Source organism: Panthera tigris, chromosome C1 (genome assembly GCF_018350195.1).
Source record: "Panthera tigris isolate Pti1 chromosome C1, P.tigris_Pti1_mat1.1, whole genome shotgun sequence".
Classification (NCBI taxonomy): domain Eukaryota; kingdom Metazoa; phylum Chordata; class Mammalia; order Carnivora; family Felidae; genus Panthera; species Panthera tigris.
This window is the reverse complement of record NC_056667.1, coordinates 147,460,857-147,478,476: the sequence shown is the minus strand read 5'-3', so window position 1 is coordinate 147,478,476 and position 17,620 is coordinate 147,460,857. Positions and strand designations below refer to the sequence as shown.

Here is a 17,620-nt window from a genome sequence, read left to right as displayed (position 1 = left end):
TAACTGAATAGGTAAAGGGCAACATAAGTTTTATTTATTTTGCTTTAAAGTTAAGGAGTTTAAAATAAGTAAAGTTAGGAGATAATTAATGCTTATTCATATTTTAAGAGAAGAACCCAGTAGAGAAGTAAAAAACGGACGACTCGGGACAGCGGGTAGAAGCAGCGCACCAGAAGGCAGGGGAGCACGCAACGCGCAGGCGCACGGAGGGTCAGATTCCAAGAGGGACGGAGACGCCCACTCACTGCAACGGCAAGGTGGGCCGCATTCGCGGGCATAGAAGCAGGCGGTCAATGGATTCAGTGGTGAGAAGATGAAATGAACAACAATAGCAACAAAAAGCAGGAGAAAGAAGTACTGAAGCACATCTATAGTTTCTGTTTACAAATTAACTATGAGTTAACTACTGAGAACTACAAATTAACCGGTTACTGGCATACGGATTATAACACATCCATGTTGAACTTTACAGCACCCTTTTGAGTCTGGGAAGGGTGGCCCGTGACAGAAGTGCATGTTGGCAAGGGGAGGAGCGGCAGCCGGCTCGCCTGTCACTGCTGAGGCCGAGGAAAGTTCCTTCCAAGTGCATTCCCTCAGCACTCTAAGGACGCAGTGACGGCCACCTAAGGAGAAGCAGCCCCCCCACACGCCAAGTTCACAGCAACGTGCAAACAAACCACACAGGAGGCTCCGTGACTCGGTCTGCATAAGGGCTGGCCTTCACCGCTAGAAAACACTCTACCGCTAAAGGAACAGACTAAGGTTAAGGGCCCACAGCTTACATTTGTTTTTCTTCGGCAGCGAGACAAATTGAGATAGAGGGAAACTCTTAGCTCATTGAATGGTCTCATGTCCTCTCCAAATCCTTCCCGCGGAAACTTCCTTAAGGCATACTGGTACCTCTGGGCTGCCTCTTTCATCTTCCCTTTCTAGGAATCAAAAAAGGCACAGAAATTGATCCTTTCCCGGATGCTTCAAGATGAACAGCCTCCCGCAACTTGAAGACCCTGGTGAGGTTTCCGCGTCCCTCTCATCCCGCAACCAAAACCATCCGAGCACATGGAAGGGTCCTGCAGAGGACACAGTGCCCTGACCAGCATGAGCCTGCACAGACTAGCTGTCCGCACGGACTTCTGCACGACGTGCTTCACGGGGAAGGCACAAACTGGTTTTCTAGGAAACAGTCTGTAAACTGCCTAATTGATGACCATCAATCTTAATACATCAGATTATCCTCTCTGTTACATATTTTTGAAAACCATTTCAGGAATGATCCTTCCTCGACAAATACTTTAATGCTAACTGTAACGATAGAAATCAGATAAAGAAATGATGCCCTTCCCAAGGCAAGTACAGTCTTGTGGAGAAACCTAGAGCTTGCTGTAGAATAATCATTTGTGAGAGGAACTAAAGTATGGGCTTTAAAAACTGGAACAGCACCGCACATCATTTTCAAGGCTAAAGAAATCAATTTGCTCAGTCAGTTCCATAGCACAGCAGGTGTGAAGTCTGCTGAAAATGGCTTGATATTTCTAACATAATTGCCTACCAAAATTCATATTAAAACCACTTCAAAGCCACAACAACATATACTCTGAACTCAATTTCAAACGGATTACAAGTCAGGAACCCCGCTGGGTCGTGCTTTTGCCTACATATTTGTTATTATTAAAAAAAGAAAAGGGAAAAACTAAATGCAGTCCATGCAGCAGCCTCCTGATAAAAGGATTAAAATGGTCATAATGCAGTTTTTTGTTTTATTTTCAGAACTTTTACTTCTGTCTAATACAGACCTGGAAAGAACAGTGATCTAGGTCTATGGCCTAAGCATCTATCTAAGCCAGGGGTGGGCACACTACAGCTTCTGGGCCAAATCTCGCCTGCCACCCATTTTTACAAATGCACTTTGACTGGGACATGGCCACACTCATATGTTCTGTATCACCTGTGGCTGCTTTCATCCCACAGCAGCAAAGCTGGAGAGCAGTGACAGAGACCATATGGCAAAGCCTATTTCCTTGTCTGGCGTTTTACAGAAAAAGTCTGCTGACCTCTGATCTAAACTAATGGCTTATTTTGGAAATTTTACTTCAAATTTTATTTAAAATGTTTACTTTTATTAATCTTTATATTTCCATTTCTAAGGGAAAATGGGGAAAAAATCATCTCCTCAGTAACTGAGTATTATATATTCCTTGACTATCTTAAGTAAAAATATCTCTAGAAACTGTTTCAAATTGCAGAAGCTTACAACTATTAAAAATAAGATAATAAAGTCTTAGGAGACTTAACGATTCTTTTCTTCAGAAAATGTCTCCTGAGTGGCCCTTTCCTGAATTAAGGAATGTCCTGCTTGAGGCCACTCTACCTTCACACCAAGGCTTCAGGCCATATGTCACAGTCATAGCTGTGAGGATTCATTCAGAAATAACAGTTCTCAACGACAGAATAGGGCCTTCCACCTTGAAGGCTCTGCTGTGGAGACATGAAAGCCTGGGCACGAGGCCAGGTGTGCATCTCCCAGAGCATCCACGGAAGCCTGGCTACAGGTGTGGTGGGCAGGAGCATGGTCCTGCCCGGTACACACCAAACTAAGAGGTTGCTCGTAGGCGGTCACATCCCAGAAAAGGGCGATACCACTTACTTTGTACATCACGTTTCCTTCCTCCATCAATTTCTGTAAAAGTATAATCAAAATATCAGGTTTGGAAGTAGCCATCGCCCAGGCGGCATTTCCTGCAAAACAAACATGCATTCAGAGGCACGTCAGTGCTCTGGGAGGGAAGGAGTTTACTGCTGCTGGGGCCAGATGGCAGCCCAGGTCACAGACGGCAGCATACTGTGTCCTGCAGCCTCCAGACAACAGTACAAGTAAGGACAGGGAGCAGGACCCCCAGGAGTTGGTCTCTCTTCCAATCTGCCTCACGCTGAATGAGGCTCCTGGGAGGAGGCTGTACCCCGTGCACCTGTTACTCTGATGAAAAGAGTGCTGGGAAACCAAGGCGTCAGAGCAGCCAGGCCCATCCCTCCCTTCTGCTGGGATTTTTGGGGAAAATCAAACATGGCTTCTGAATAATCTCCTTAGCTTCCTGCAGGGCCCATGTCTGCTGGTAAGTGAAGGCACGTGTTCTTAGCAGCCTCTCGCTCTCTGCTGCAGTCTATACTGCATCTGCCCAGACAGGTTGGCTCTGTCTGGTTGGTCCGCCCTCTTGTCACAGCTCATGTTTCTCCAGCCGCCAGCCCCACTTCTGAGCACGTGCAGGGAATAATGCTTAAGAGAGGACAGTCTCAGAGTCAGACTACTCTGCTCCACTGACTCTGCTGATTACCATGACCTTAGGGAAGCTATTTACCTCCACTTTGCCTTGGTTTACTCCTCTGCAACATGATGGTGTTATCTCTACCTACTTAGAGGGTAGGTGAGGATTAACTATGATAAAACATGAAACTGCTCAGAATAATTTCTGGTACTGTGAACTGCTTAGTAACATCAGATCTGTTCATCTTTGCCACAGTCCCCTCCTGGGGGCTGCCGCTGGCTGAAGGTCTGACGTATTAAACTACGAGAGCCATGTTCTTGTTGCTCTTTACCCACACATTGTGAGTGGGGGCTCACACTCCGACCAAGCACAGAGAACGAGGCTCTTCCTACTCTGAGTCCCCTCTGCCCTGTCATTATCCTTCAGTGACACCCCTCCCCCATCTAGTTTCCAGTAAAATCCCATGAACTTTCCTTCACAGAAACTGCTGGAGTTGTGGCTACCCTACCCGACTAGGACTACTCCAGAACAGTGGTTTGCCAATTCAGCTGCTCAGCAGAGCCACCTGTGAGCTTTCTTAACCACATAACCAGCCTCCTCCGAAGAGCTGAATGGAGCTGCTCAGTGCTGTGGCTCCCGGGCATCCCTAACACCCTACAATTCTAGACTGGTCTTCAACATTGGCCACTGCTTTCTACCCACATTGCAGTGATAATGTCATGAGTTATTTAAGCATTCTGAATGACTGTGTTTAAATGAGCCTTGTAGAGGACAGAAAAGAAATCTCTAGGCACCTGACATCTTCTTAACCTGGGATCAGGTAAGTCTTTATGGCCCCGGACATACTCTAGAATTTGAAGTGAACCTCCCTCTCCCGCTGCTGAGATGAGGTGTTCACTGACCTAATTTGGCTCCTTTTCTCAGCAGTGTAACCACTACAGATGTATTTCGACAACCAATGGCTCTATCCAAGGGGCGCATGCCGCTGTGGTCCACGTGCTCAATCACGGCTCCCTTCTCAACCAGATACAGTACCTGCAGGGAGAGACAGAGCCCTGAGGGGTGGCTGGTGGCAGAGGTGTCACACCCCACCCACCTCTGCATCCTGGGGTGGAACTGGCAGTCTTAGCTTTACTGTGATCTTCAACGCCTCTGGCCATGAAGGGTCCTAATGGAAATGAAGCCAACGGGTAACCGAAAAGAGGGCTATAATCCATAGCTAAAGTCCACTCTACCATCAGCAATGAGGGAGGCGGGTGAACACTCCTAGGGAGGGACATGTTATGTACATGCATTCATATACCACAGAGGAGTATATGTATATCAACTTCCCAGACCACAGGGATGGCCACAGTCATATTTTCATCTCCAATTACTTAGGAGGCAGACTTCTACAACAGCTCCTACATACTGGCAGTCTACAGCAATGGGACCTCTGGAAACACTCAGACCCACACAGCCTGGGTATAGCAAGCTAGAAAAACTAGCAGCTTGAGATTAGAAAAAAACAATTATTACTCACTTTAAGGCTTAGGAAAGAGACTCAAATATTGGGTATGTAAAGAGGCAATGTTTGAGACCATGGTACATAGCTTGATTTGACGTGGTATGACAGCAGTCACTCAGAAATGGAACACAGAGGAAAAATCACTTGGGCTACTCAAATTGCTGAAAAGAAGTCACCTTAGATTTTCATGTGAATCTGACAGTCCACCAATTATTCAAAATGACACTGGAAGGATTAATATCCATAATATATAAAGAACTCCTACAACTCAACAATAAGAAACCCAAATAACCCAATCTTAAAAAGGATATGAATATACATTTCTCTAAAGGTGATATACAAATGACTAAGAAGCATATGAGAAGATGCTCAACATTATTAATCATTAGAGAAATGAAAATCAAAACCATGAGATTATCACCTCACATTATTAGGATGGCCACTATCAAAAAAAAAAAAAAAAAAAAAAAAAAGTGTTGGCGAGGATGTCAAGAAATAGGACCCCTGAGCATTGCTGGTGGGAACGTAAACTGGTGCAAACACTCTAGACACAGTATGAAAGTTCCTCAAAAAATTAAAAATATAACTACCACTTGATCCAGCAATCCCACTTCTGGGTATATATCCAAAAGAATATAGATAAATCTTGAAGAATCTACAGGATCCTGAAGAGATATCTGCATAGCCACAGTAGACTATTGTAAATTGTGACTATTCACGATAGCCAAGAGGTGGAGTGAACTCAAGTGTTCACTGACAGGTGAAATGATTGACACAATGTGGCACAGACATACAGTGGAATATTATTCAACCTTAAAAAAGGAAATCCTGTTACATGCTACAAGGTGGATGAACCTTGAAGACATTATGCTAAGTGAAATAAAGCCAGTTTATAAAAGGAAAAATATTCTATGATTCCACCTGTATGAGGTACTAGAGTGGTCAATTCACAAAGTAGAATGGTGACTGTCAGGGACTGGAGGAGAGAAACAGTCTTATTTATTGGGTACAGAGTTTCGGTTTTACAGGATAAAGTGTGGATATTAGTTGTACAATAATGTTAAGTGTACTTAGCACCAGTGAACTCTTCACTTAGAAATGGTTAAGATGGTAACTTTTATGTTATGTGTTTTTAAATTACAATGAAAAAAAATTACCCTAGAATGCTAAGCTCCTTCACTCTTCCTAATGCTGACAAACTAGGATTTGGTAAGGTAATAGAAGCTGAAAAATAAAAGTATGGATATGTGAGATTTAAACAGCTGTTTTTGAAAATCAACATTAAGTACAATTTACACTGTCCAGGAAATTGAGACCATTTAACACGAACATCACTGCCTTCTAAAAAGCATCAAGGCCCAGACATGCAGAACAAGGATGGCTTTTGTTCTAAATTTCATGGTTTCCAGAAACACAGTATCTCTCTGGCTAATTTGCACATTAGACATATTTAATTCTTCAAAAATGGTAAGTCTGAAGGAGCTGAACATTCCTTTAACACCTGCTTGGTGCCTGGGATGTGGAACTTGACAAAGACATGGTTTCTGCCCTGAAAGACATTTTGTAGTTCTTATATTACTAATATTTTATCCCTTCTTCTCTCAATTAAACATTTGGCAAAGGGATGAATATAGTGCCCTAAATATTTTATATTATTTGTATATTATTTATATATATATATTTTATCTATATAAATAATGTGACATTATATCTATATGCATCTATATAATCTATATAAATAATGTGGCATTGTCTAGAAATAATATAAACATATATATGAGCAGTTACTAATCAGATAATTATCTGGTTTATTTTTAATAAATAAAAATCAGCATTGTCTAGAAATAACAAATAATATATAATCTATATATATAATATATAGATTATATATATTTATATATAAATATTATATATTTATCTCTAATATATAAATCTATATATAATATATTATATATTTATATCTATATATTTGTTATGTTTTATTTATGTTATTTATTTTTTATTTATATTATTTACATTATTTATGTTATTTATGTTGTCTAGAAATATGTCTATAATATATAGATATAAATATATATAATATGTATATTATATATAGAAATATATATGTAAATATATATAATATAGATATATTTATATTATGTCTATATGTCTATTATGTCTATATTATAGACACCATATAATCTATAGATATATATCTCTATTATATTTATATATATTATTTATATTATTTCTAGACTGCCACATTTTTATTAAAAATAAACCAGATAATTATCTGATTAGTAACCGCTCATATATATAAAAAAGTGATTTTTAAATGCTCTGTAGAGGAATTCTATTTATATGGGTTACTAGAAGAAAATAAAACTACACACACATTTGTATATATATATACACACACACACACACACACACATACATATGTTCAACATATGTTTGAAGACACAGTTTGTAATCATGTATCTTGAAGGTTTTAAGAGTCTATTAAAATCTTTACTAAAATTCTGCCACAGACTGAATGCCAGAGAATTAGAGAAAAATGAAAGCTACCCCACAGCACACAAGTCCACACTGACCACACTCAACACGGCCTCACATGCACTCTGGGAATAATTCAACTCCTGGGTTTCTCTGCAGCACTGGCCTGGTGTGCAGGTGGAGTGTGTGACCACCTGTGGGGTACCTACGGTCTCTGCGTCACCGTAGAAGGCGGCCAGGTCCAAGGGAGTGCGGCCATTCTTGTCCGTCTGGTCTATCTCGGCTCCTTCCTCAACCAGAAACTGGACCACTGCCCTGTGACCCTTCAGACAAGCCCAGCTTAATGCTGACAGTCCCTCTTTGTCCAGAGAAGAAAGGGCAGCACCTGAAAGAAAAGCCCATTCGCAAAACATGAGCTCAGTAAGACAAAGCCCAGAAGCCAATCGATTCACATCTGCAAACACCTGGCCTGACTGGTGGCAATCAAGCCTGTGATATCTGAAGCTGGTAAAATGGTCACCACCGCTGAAGCTGAGTAATAGATATACATGTCTACTACGTATTCTTTCTACTTGTGTGTGAATCAGAGAATGTCCGTAACAAGAAGACTTTTCAAACTTGAATTGAAAAGCACTGCCAGTGGGTCTACCAAAGCTCTTTTCTTTGTCCATTCTGAAGAAATCTCTGCAGGGGCTCCCATGCTGCTACCTTTTGAAAGGAGAAATTCCACGGTGCTCAAGTGTCCTTCACAAGCGGCCACCATGAGGGGCGTCCGGCCCTGCTTGTCACTTAGGCTCACATCACAGCCACGGTCCAAAAGTAATCTAACGATCTGAAAGAAACATTGGAATTACAATCTCCCTGCTCCACTTTCAATCATGTGCTCTCTACCCAGGCAGGTTTTCCACACTTAAAAGCAATAAAGGATTCCTTCTTCAAATGCCTCTTTACATGTGTGATTTGTAGGGCCCGTGCCATCTTTCCATTGTATTCCTTTGAACAGAATCTTCTTCCAAATATGTACTTTTTTTTCACATACTCAATTACTATAGCTGTAAAACATGCACATACAAGGTATGCACAGTAGTAATGTGGAGAAGGGGAGATACCAGTCACAATCAAGTCATGACCAGACAGCCACAATGCGGCTTATGGGATCACTGGGCAGAACTAAAGGAAGGGGCAAAGGTCCTGGGTCCCAGGGTGATGATCCTGCAGCTACACTCCCGTAGGAGGGTGGGGGCTGCAGGAAAGCATTCACCCACCACACCCCCAAGCAATCTGCTTTTCTAAGCCTCCCAGCTTAGTGGATGGCTTGACCTTCACAGAAGATAATTTTTAGCAAAGCTTCCTGGAAGACATTCCCAGCCTCAGCTCTGTGCCTTCAACCAGTGCATGGCAATAAGACTGGGGAACACAAACAAAAAACCAGAGAGGTGTCTCCTACAAATACCATCACAGTGAATGCCCTCTGGCACAGCATTAGTTATATGGCGACAACAGAAGGTGGAGTATTCCCATTGCTTTCTTGTTCTTGAGACACTGACAGATGCTTTCCAAACCTCCCCATGACTTAGGAAGTACTGAGACCAGGAGAGAGGATTAGCTAGGGCATCAGATAGACATTATGAGGAGAACAGGACGCAGATGTTACAAACCAAGCTCTTGGAAATGGAACTGAAAAGCCAATCTTGGTGGAGAGCACTGGTAGCTCCTAACAACTGCACTAGCATCATGATTCCGTGATGTAAACTTGGGTCTAGAAAATTCTTCCTATAATGTATGTAGTAAGATCCATTTGTGTGCAGCTTGACTGTAACCTCATACCAGGCATGGGGTGGGTACGTGGCTACTATTTGCAAAATGAATAAATGAATAAATGACTGTTCTCGAAGATCTCCTATGCCCCTAAATTAGAGGCAATGGGCCACTCCTCACAAAAGAAACCAGGCTGAATCACAGTCCTAGACCAGAGAGAAAATGTTTCCTTTTCTAAAGAGCATAAGAGAACCACTCTTCTTCCAAGTGTGCTGGACAAATGGGTCACAAAATCACGACAACAAGTATGTTACAGCAAGTCTTCAGTTCTCATGACAGAAAACTAACCCTCCCTGGTTAAAAGGAGGCAGCCGCTGGTCTCCCCTGGTCACCAGCCTTGCTCCCAGTTAGGTTACCAGCCTACAATGGCTGACTGCACTAGCCCGTCAAATGTTGGCGGTTATCGAGTAGAACTGACAGCACAAGCAGCAGCCAAGAATGTGAAAAAGACAGGGTCAGGGGAGCCGCATGTGGCCCCTGGGGAGATGGGCGCTAGTGAGCTCTATCCCACCCACAGTTTCCGAAGCCTTCGGGGGCCCACCGGGTACCTGCCAATGCCCCTGGCGTGCTGCACAAAACAAAGGTGGGACTCCTCTCCTGTTAGTCTGAGACACAGCAGCTCCGTGCTCCAGCAGCAGCTCGCACACCTCCAGCTTCCCTCTTCCAGCAGCAGCAGTCAGGGCTGAGGGAAGGTCACAGGGCAGAGGGAGTCTGTTAGTGTGTGGTAGCTGAAGGGGGCCACAGATTCTTGGATAGTCCTCCCACTGCCAGGAAGGCGGTTCTGCACCCTTCCCTGCGTCCCTGGATCTGGGTGGGCTCTGTGACAGCTCTGACCAATGCAACACAGAAGGAATGACGACATGCCAGTGTCTGGGCCAGGTCCTGAGATGGGGAACTTCTAGTTCTCCTCGGAACACTCATTCTTGGAACCAGCTGCCATGGTGGGAGGAAACGCAAGTGGCCCTGTGGTGACACTCACAGGGAGAAGTACCCAGGCCTGTGTGTGGTTGACAGTCCCAGGTGAGCTCCCAGCAGCCAGCCAGCAACAAACTGGCAAGCATGGGTGTGCACCATCCTGATAATGGATCCCCAGACAGAGTCTCGCTGCACCAGGTAAAGCAGGTGAGCAGAGGTGAACCATCCCTACCAAGCCCAGTCCACACTGTAGATTCAGGAGCCACTATGTTTTTATTTCATTGTCTTGTTTTGCTTTTTTTGTCCCTCCACCCACAGCAAGAGATAATCAGAATATAGTGCAACACACACACACACACACACACACACACACACACACACACAAAATCAGTAGTATTATCCAGTCCAGCCTCTTACCTTAAAGTCATAAATTTCAATCAGCAAGAACTAGTAATTACTGAGGCAGTCAAGGGCATATCAAATCATTCCTGTCTATACAGAGCTTAGAATCTCTATAACCAGTCAAGATGCTGGATTAAGAATGTCAAGAAAGCAAGAAAAGGGAATCTGATTGTTGGGGGCCTCGAGTGCTCAGGTAAATAGCCTAGTGCGATACTGAGCAGCAAGTGGCCGCTGGTAGTAGCGATGTTCTAGGAAAGTCAGCCAAGGATAAAACAAAAATAGAATGGAGGGAAAGAGAATACATTGGAAAGATTCTCATGATGCCCCCACTTCAGTAATTATGCCTCCTCACCCCCGTCCCAGGCCATGATTCCTGATGAAGAGTAGTAAAAAGAGGGGTTTAATTGGATGAGCGTTCTCTGCTATGTCACATGAATGATCATCTAGAGGAAAGGATGGTCACAGATTCCAGGGACGATCCCAAGCCAGGACAACAAGACAAGTTTCAGTGGAGGACAGGACAGGAAGGCGCTGGGGAGGAACGACACCTCAGGAGGGAGCACTGACAATTCAGATGAGGAAGGAGAAGGCTGAGTGTGGTACTGTGGCTCTATTCCTGCTGCCTGCCTAAGACAACGTTGTCTCAGCCTCACACTTACACATGCCCGGCTTCCAGAACAGATCCAGTGTTGCTACAAATCAGTAAGACCTCTCAGTATGAAAATCAGGAAAACACAGTACAAGGCCCTTCACCAAAGGTGAAGTCCAAGTGATAATGAACTTATGAAAAGTACCCAGCCTCGTCAGCAATCCAAGTAATTGAGAAATGGATACGCTCACACACACTGCTGGTTGGAGTAAAGATATCCACATCCCATCGCACAGCAACCCCACTTGCAGACACGTGCCTGGAGATGCCCTTCTAGGGCACTGAGAGATGTAGTGACAACAGCCACAAACTGAAAGCAGCTCACATGGCCATCAACAGTGGGGTGCATCGAAGTACGGTGCAGCCCAACAATGGAACACAGTACAGCAAGAACAACAAACGCCACACCACTGAAGGCAACACAAGGCACCAGTATCACAAACTTGTCATCAGTTCAAAGAAACAACACACAAAGGAACATGCACGGTGACTTGGTCATACGTAGCACACATACCCCACCGCAGCAGGGCACCTCCTTTTAGAGGGCAGCCTGGCTCCACTGCAGACCGCAGGGTCTGTGTCCCATTCTCCTGGGCACCTAAGGGAGTCAGGCCTAGGGGACCCAAGTGCTCACAAACCCTGCTTTCCACATGCACATCTCCATCCTTCTGTCCTCCTCAGACCCCTCTCGGGACAGACAACCACACCTACTCCACCTCCAGTCAGCCTGACCACAGTTCAACCCCAGGAGCCACATGTGCACAAGCATGTAAACCTGACACCTGGGCCTGATCTGCCTGTGAGAAGAACAGTTCTTCCAAGAAACAAAGAAGTCTCCTTGGACTGTTCCCGGGACACAGTGCAGTGGGGCCAGAGACTGTTCACACAGAGGTGCCACAGCTGCTCAGCAGATCACCTGAGTTTCCCATCTATCCCAGGGACCTGTGCCCTAGGAAAGTGAGGAAGATGGCAGGACTCATGAGCAAGTGAGTGAATGTGCCAGGCCGGGGCCCTAAAGATGTGAAGGTCAGGCTGTGGAAGGTGGTGTAGAAAGCAAGCCCTCTCCTTCTGGAAAGGCAGTGAGCGCTCACTTTGCTTCTGGCCCTAAGTCCCCTGAGGCAAGGAATGTGTCACCAGAGCAGCTTGTCACTGGGCAATCTTAATAATGCTTTCCTGTCATCATCTATCCAAAGAATTTCTTACAACTCTAAGAAGGGCCACAGTTAGCAGCTGCCATCTGCACTGCTGATTTTCTCAAGACAGAGACGAGGGTCTCGACTGCAGGTGCCATTCTTACCTGGGTTACCCTAAGAGGCTCACTGCCACTGACCATACATCTTAACTCGTACGGAATTTGTAAACAAACACCATAAAGAGAACAGTATTTGTATCAGTTTTATATACTGATGCCCTGGGGTGGAGGTGAGGGTTCCCATACCCAGAGTATCTGAAAACCAGTGGCCAAGGGGATCCTGTCTATACTATAGAGTCTAAACTAGCAGGCCCTGGCCCCAGCTGTCCCAGGCATGCCCAAGATAGTCCGTTCCCGCCATGGTGTTAACGTTAATGATTCCTAAATAACACAAGCTTTGGGGCACTTTTTAAGAGTGTTATCTGGATGGATCGGAACACGACCAATGAGCAGCTCAAGAGATGGAAGTTCTGGTCAGTGAGACACCTCTTGGACCTGCTGACCTCTGTAAGCCTCCTCCAATTAGGGATCTCCTCCTCTCCCCTCCTCTGGTCACAGCTGACCACTGCAAGGAAAGAATGAACGAAGGAACGAATGAATGAATAAATCCACACACACACTGCAGGCAGGGTCATGGCCAGCAGATATGCAGGACAGCCTGGGAAGGAACAAACTCAAGGCACTTCTGTTTGATGAGGTCCTGAAGCAGCAGGGCCTCACTAACATTCCATTATCTTCTATTTAGTAAACAAGTTTCATCTGTATTGTAAATGGGGCCTTTAAATCCGGATGTCTGGTGCAGCTGCTACTGAATTTTTGCAACAGCAGCACATCAGAAATGACAGCCCAGCACTAAAAATAGGGCCGTGTGTTTTATGGAGGCGCCAGAGAAGCCAGAAGTTGGAGCAGCTGATGAGCGGATGAGAGCGCCACCCCAGGCCTGGCGACAGAGCTGGATTCCCTTCTCTTCCTTTACAGCCAGACCTGCTGTGCATTTGGTGATTAACTTCCTTTTGAGATAAAGCACCTATATGCACAGGCTGAAAGAGCGTCACACAGTCTGCTCTGGCCTAACACCGCCCACGCTGTGCACATCAAGTCCTAATGAGGCGCTCTCCTTTTCAAGTGATGTAGGTCAATAGGACCTGTGTTTTCCTTTTTTACTCCTATGAATACTTTTGGCCTCATCACTCAAAACCCCTGAGGCTAGAGGGCACCTCAAGTTCCAGCAGCCACAGATTTAAGGACACCAGATTGAGAAACAAGCAAGACTGAAGAACAGTCAACCACATGCTGAAACAAACAAAATCAGGCAAGACTCTGCTCAGGAATTCCAACTATTCTGCTGAAAAGGCTGACCTCTGAGCTGACCACCAGACTCTAATGAGGGTCAGTGCACTCTGTGTGGCCAGAAGAAAAAAGGGGTGGGGGGAGACAGGAGGAGCGGGTGAGGCTCTGGCAGTGGGGAAATGCCTGTCTTCCGGCCAAAGAAATTCGGAGACGAAGGTGCGAAAAGACCTGGCACGAAATGGAGACTCTAAAATCAATGTGAGTGAACACATGGCACTTTTTATGACTCAAATTGGACACAATTTCTTTTACTTGCAAATTCCTTAACAAGATGGCACTTTTCTAATTAAATTCCCATGAAAGCATAGATCGTTTTTGGAAGATTCTGAATAATTGTACCTCAGCAATACTGTCCTGTCTTCAGAACAGGAGATTTGTCACAGTAGACATTCCTTTTAAGAAGACCCAGTTGACACCCAATATTACGAGCTTCCTGAAAACATCAGTTAGATCTGGTTCTTTGTAAAATGGATCATTTCCAGGAATCTTTTACATATTCAAGTTCTCTGGGCAAAGGTCTGATTTACAAACACTCAATTGTCAACTTGCCAGGAACGCAGTCATTCCACAAACAGGGCTGTTTATAACATTTTATGGCAGATCTGTCACTCAAATACACAGGCACAGGATGGCTGGCTTGAGGGTTTTAACAATGGATCATTATTCCCCTCCTCAGATGTTTCTGTCCCTAATTTAGAGACCTTGAGAGAAGGGTGACAGGTCAGTGCACACAGTGGCGGCTCCCACTTCCAGACATCGGCCTTTTCAGACACTCCTTACACATTGCCATGCCACCCTCCGAGGCCGGAGCGGAACACGTGAGCCCGACCGTCTGCACCTGCAAAGGGGCAGTCATGCTGGCCCAGATGGCTGACAGAGGGACATGGGCAGAGTGGCTCTGCTTTGCTTATATATTTATGTTTACTGGTGCAATTTATTTCCTAATATATTGACTTTTCCTGTCTGTCAGAAAAGTGAGTGGGGAAAAAAAAAAACCCAAAGTGCCAACATTTATAATAAGCAGCAGGATTCTCATAAATGTCATCTAGTTGCAATCAAGATGGAAACCATTAGATGTGCCACAGGCAGTGATGTTTGAACCTCAGCTGAAGGCTCTCTGGACAAACCCCACCCAACTGCAAAGGAGGAGAACAAAAGTAAAGAGTGTGCATGAAATGCTGGAAAATTCTCAGCTATTTTATCTAAGAGGTCAAATGTAATCAGGAATTTTATGATTTAAAAAAAAAAAAATTCTTTGGGAATGGCAGCCTCTCTCCCTTGATTTTCAAAAACTGACTGGTTTAGAAGTTGTTATGGAGGAAGTTGACCCCTGCTGTGTTTGGCTTTGTTTTCTTCTGAGTATGGGCTGGGCTGGGCGGCCACCCTGAGGGCGTCTGACAGGCTAGCCCCAAAGTTCTCTGCCTGAATGAAAGTAGCACTAAACCCCAAACAAAAGGCAGGCAACACCCCCTTATCCACCTGCTAGGAGTAGGGCTAAGATTTATAAAAGCCAAACCCCACAGCCTTGCTCTGTTAGGCATTTGCTTCCTTTGTTCAGGGGATGGGAAGGCTTCCCTTAGACAGAAAAACAACTTCCTACAGCTATAAATTCTTTATCTCCACAGGGACCAGGCAGTTACTTAATGTAATTCTCAACAACATAAAGAGTAAAATGAAACACAATAAAGAGTGATTACTCTTTACTCTTACTGAGATCTCTTAGAGATTACTCTTTACTCTTACTCTATTACTTACTAAAAAATATCACTGCATTGAGGGATGAACCCCTCAAAAGTCTCTAGCACTCCCAGCCCTGAACAAAGCCCCGCTGGGTGGGCTCCGTGACCTTATGAACGGGAAGCCAGCACCACCCAGATGCTCAGAGAGTCTCCCAAGTAATGGCTGGGAACACCGTCCTAGGTCTGACCCTGCCTTAGTGTTCTCCATTTGGCAGAAGTCCCCCAGGAGGACCTGGGGGATGGAGGAAAGGATGGATGTTACCAAGCAACCGGCAACAACCGAGCATCACATGAAACGGTGACTCCCCATCACATCATGCCAGCTCCCAATGACCTACCTATGGAGGTTAAAACAAGGCAGGGGCCAAATCTAAGGAACCAGGACATTCCTGACGTGTGAAAAGTTCTGTAAAAACATGCTATCAATCTCTGTGTGATAATTAAAGACTAATTAAAGACGAAACATGAACCTCAAATTGCCAAGGAATTCATTACAGAAATAAAATTTATAATTGCCACTAAACAGGACTTCGCATGTAACCAAAAGTCATTGTTGTCCTTCGTTTCTGTAAAGTAACTGCAAACTAAGGTTCTATCACTTAAACATCCATTTCAATAATCTATCCAGACCAAATGTATAGTATAACTAAGTAACATTCAATAATTAATACTAATTTATCACAACCCTAGCAGCATACTGCATCTGTTGAACACTTAACAACTGCCAAGCTCTGGCTAAAATACTATGGGTGAATTTTTATTTAATCTTGATAAGAATCCTTTGAATTCAGTGACTGTCCATTTTATTGAGGTGAAGGAATTGAGTCACAAGAGTTACATGATTTTCCCCGAACCCACAGCCAATCAATATCATTCAGGAATTAAATCCAAACAGCTGAATGAATGAACCTGGATTCATGCTCTCAATCAAAACAGGAAAATCCTAACATATTTTAATATTATATCATGATACCTATAAAATGCTTTCTACACTGACACTTCATGGCCCTTTAAGTTCACAAATTCATTTAATATACAACTAACTTTTATGAGGTAAGTATTGCTCATCCTGGTTTTATAGATGAGGAAAATAAGGCCCAGAGAAGTTAATCAACTTGTCTAAGGTCACACAGTTAGTGGGAGGCAGAGGTAGGATTGAAGTTGGAGATCCTAACTCCTATGTTGTTGCCTCTGGGAGGTTCCCCTGAAAAATATCCAACTAGGGGCACCAGGGTGGCCCAGTTGGTTAAGTGTCTGACTCTTGATTTGGGCTCAGCTCATGATCCCGGCGTTGTGGGATCAAACCCTGCACTGGGCTCTGTGCTGTGCATGGAGCCTGCTTGGGATAGATACTCTTTCCCTCTCTCTCCACCCCTCCTTGCCCCTCCCACCACACCACACACTCGTGCATGCACACTCTCTTAAAAAATATATATGTGTCCAACTAATCAGACTATGAATGTTGTTTTAGATAAGAGTACCAGAAAACACTTTTCTTCTCCTGAAGAACTGTTAAGCCTTCTCCCACAGACAATAAGAATAATCTACAATGATTATGTTCCCTTCCAACTCTGGTCACATGGTATCCTAAGACCAAAACAGCTCAATCTAATGAACATTTAGGACACAGGAGCAGGAATATCTGTGCAAATTCTTGTGTCCTATTTCTGACATTTTTTTTTCCCTATTCTTTTATGTATTATTTCAAATAAGTCTCTGTAAATCCTTTGAGGAATAATATGTACTATAAATAACAAATTCAATTTAGGAACAATTTCCTAAAACACGGACAACATAAATCACATTTCATACAGACTTTGTCCTAAAAAAAAAATCAGAACACAGCTTTTCACAGCTGTCATTTCTAAAGTGTGATGAGAATGCTCACATTTTTGATAGACCCTCTTACACACCACGTTATTTAAAGCATATGTAATGTGTGGTTCTTCCTTCTCTCCTTAAAGGGCTGAGCATGCCCGAAGGAGGACAGTTACGTGCAGGACTCCATGCAAGGGGTCAGGGTTAAAGAGGGTATTTCCACAGATACACTCTATGCAAGTTCACATTCAGCCCAGAGGATGGAAGGAAGGAAGGATCCAAACACTTCAATAAGAATTTGAAAGAAACAATTATGATTTTTCTGAGGAAGTGCAGATGAACCATACATAGTTCTTCCAGGAGTGACTGAAATAACAAGCAACAGTGTTTGTAGGTAAAGGTGCTCTAAGCTACTTATATGTAGATGAGTACAAGTTTTTAATGCCAAAGGCATCTGTTGTCTTTTAAGGAACAGTAGGGAATTAACACAAG

The 17,620-nt window shown here is 44.0% G+C and overlaps 1 protein-coding gene and 1 long non-coding RNA gene across 8 annotated transcripts in view; one reads left to right on the top strand and one right to left on the bottom strand.

Moving 5' to 3' along the window:
* TANC1 (tetratricopeptide repeat, ankyrin repeat and coiled-coil containing 1) overlaps nucleotides 1–17,620 on the bottom strand; it is a 238,939-nt gene that overhangs the window by 4,085 nt on the left and 217,234 nt on the right. For all 7 annotated transcript variants that reach the window (XM_042994515.1, XM_042994519.1, XM_042994522.1 and 4 more), the window contains 6 exons: nucleotides 9,612–9,745; nucleotides 7,954–8,077; nucleotides 7,455–7,630; nucleotides 4,163–4,295; nucleotides 2,645–2,736; nucleotides 783–929 (listed from right to left, as the gene is read on the bottom strand). In XM_042994515.1, the coding sequence (XP_042850449.1) occupies nucleotides 783–929; nucleotides 2,645–2,736; nucleotides 4,163–4,295; nucleotides 7,455–7,630; nucleotides 7,954–8,077; nucleotides 9,612–9,745 (806 nt within the window). The remainder of the gene's footprint in view (nucleotides 1–782; nucleotides 930–2,644; nucleotides 2,737–4,162; nucleotides 4,296–7,454; nucleotides 7,631–7,953; nucleotides 8,078–9,611; nucleotides 9,746–17,620) is intronic.
* On the top strand, nucleotides 2,678–7,483 carry LOC122240932. The gene is made up of 3 exons (XR_006220736.1): nucleotides 2,678–3,110; nucleotides 3,742–4,080; nucleotides 7,405–7,483. It is a non-coding gene; the product is annotated as an uncharacterized LOC122240932 (long non-coding RNA).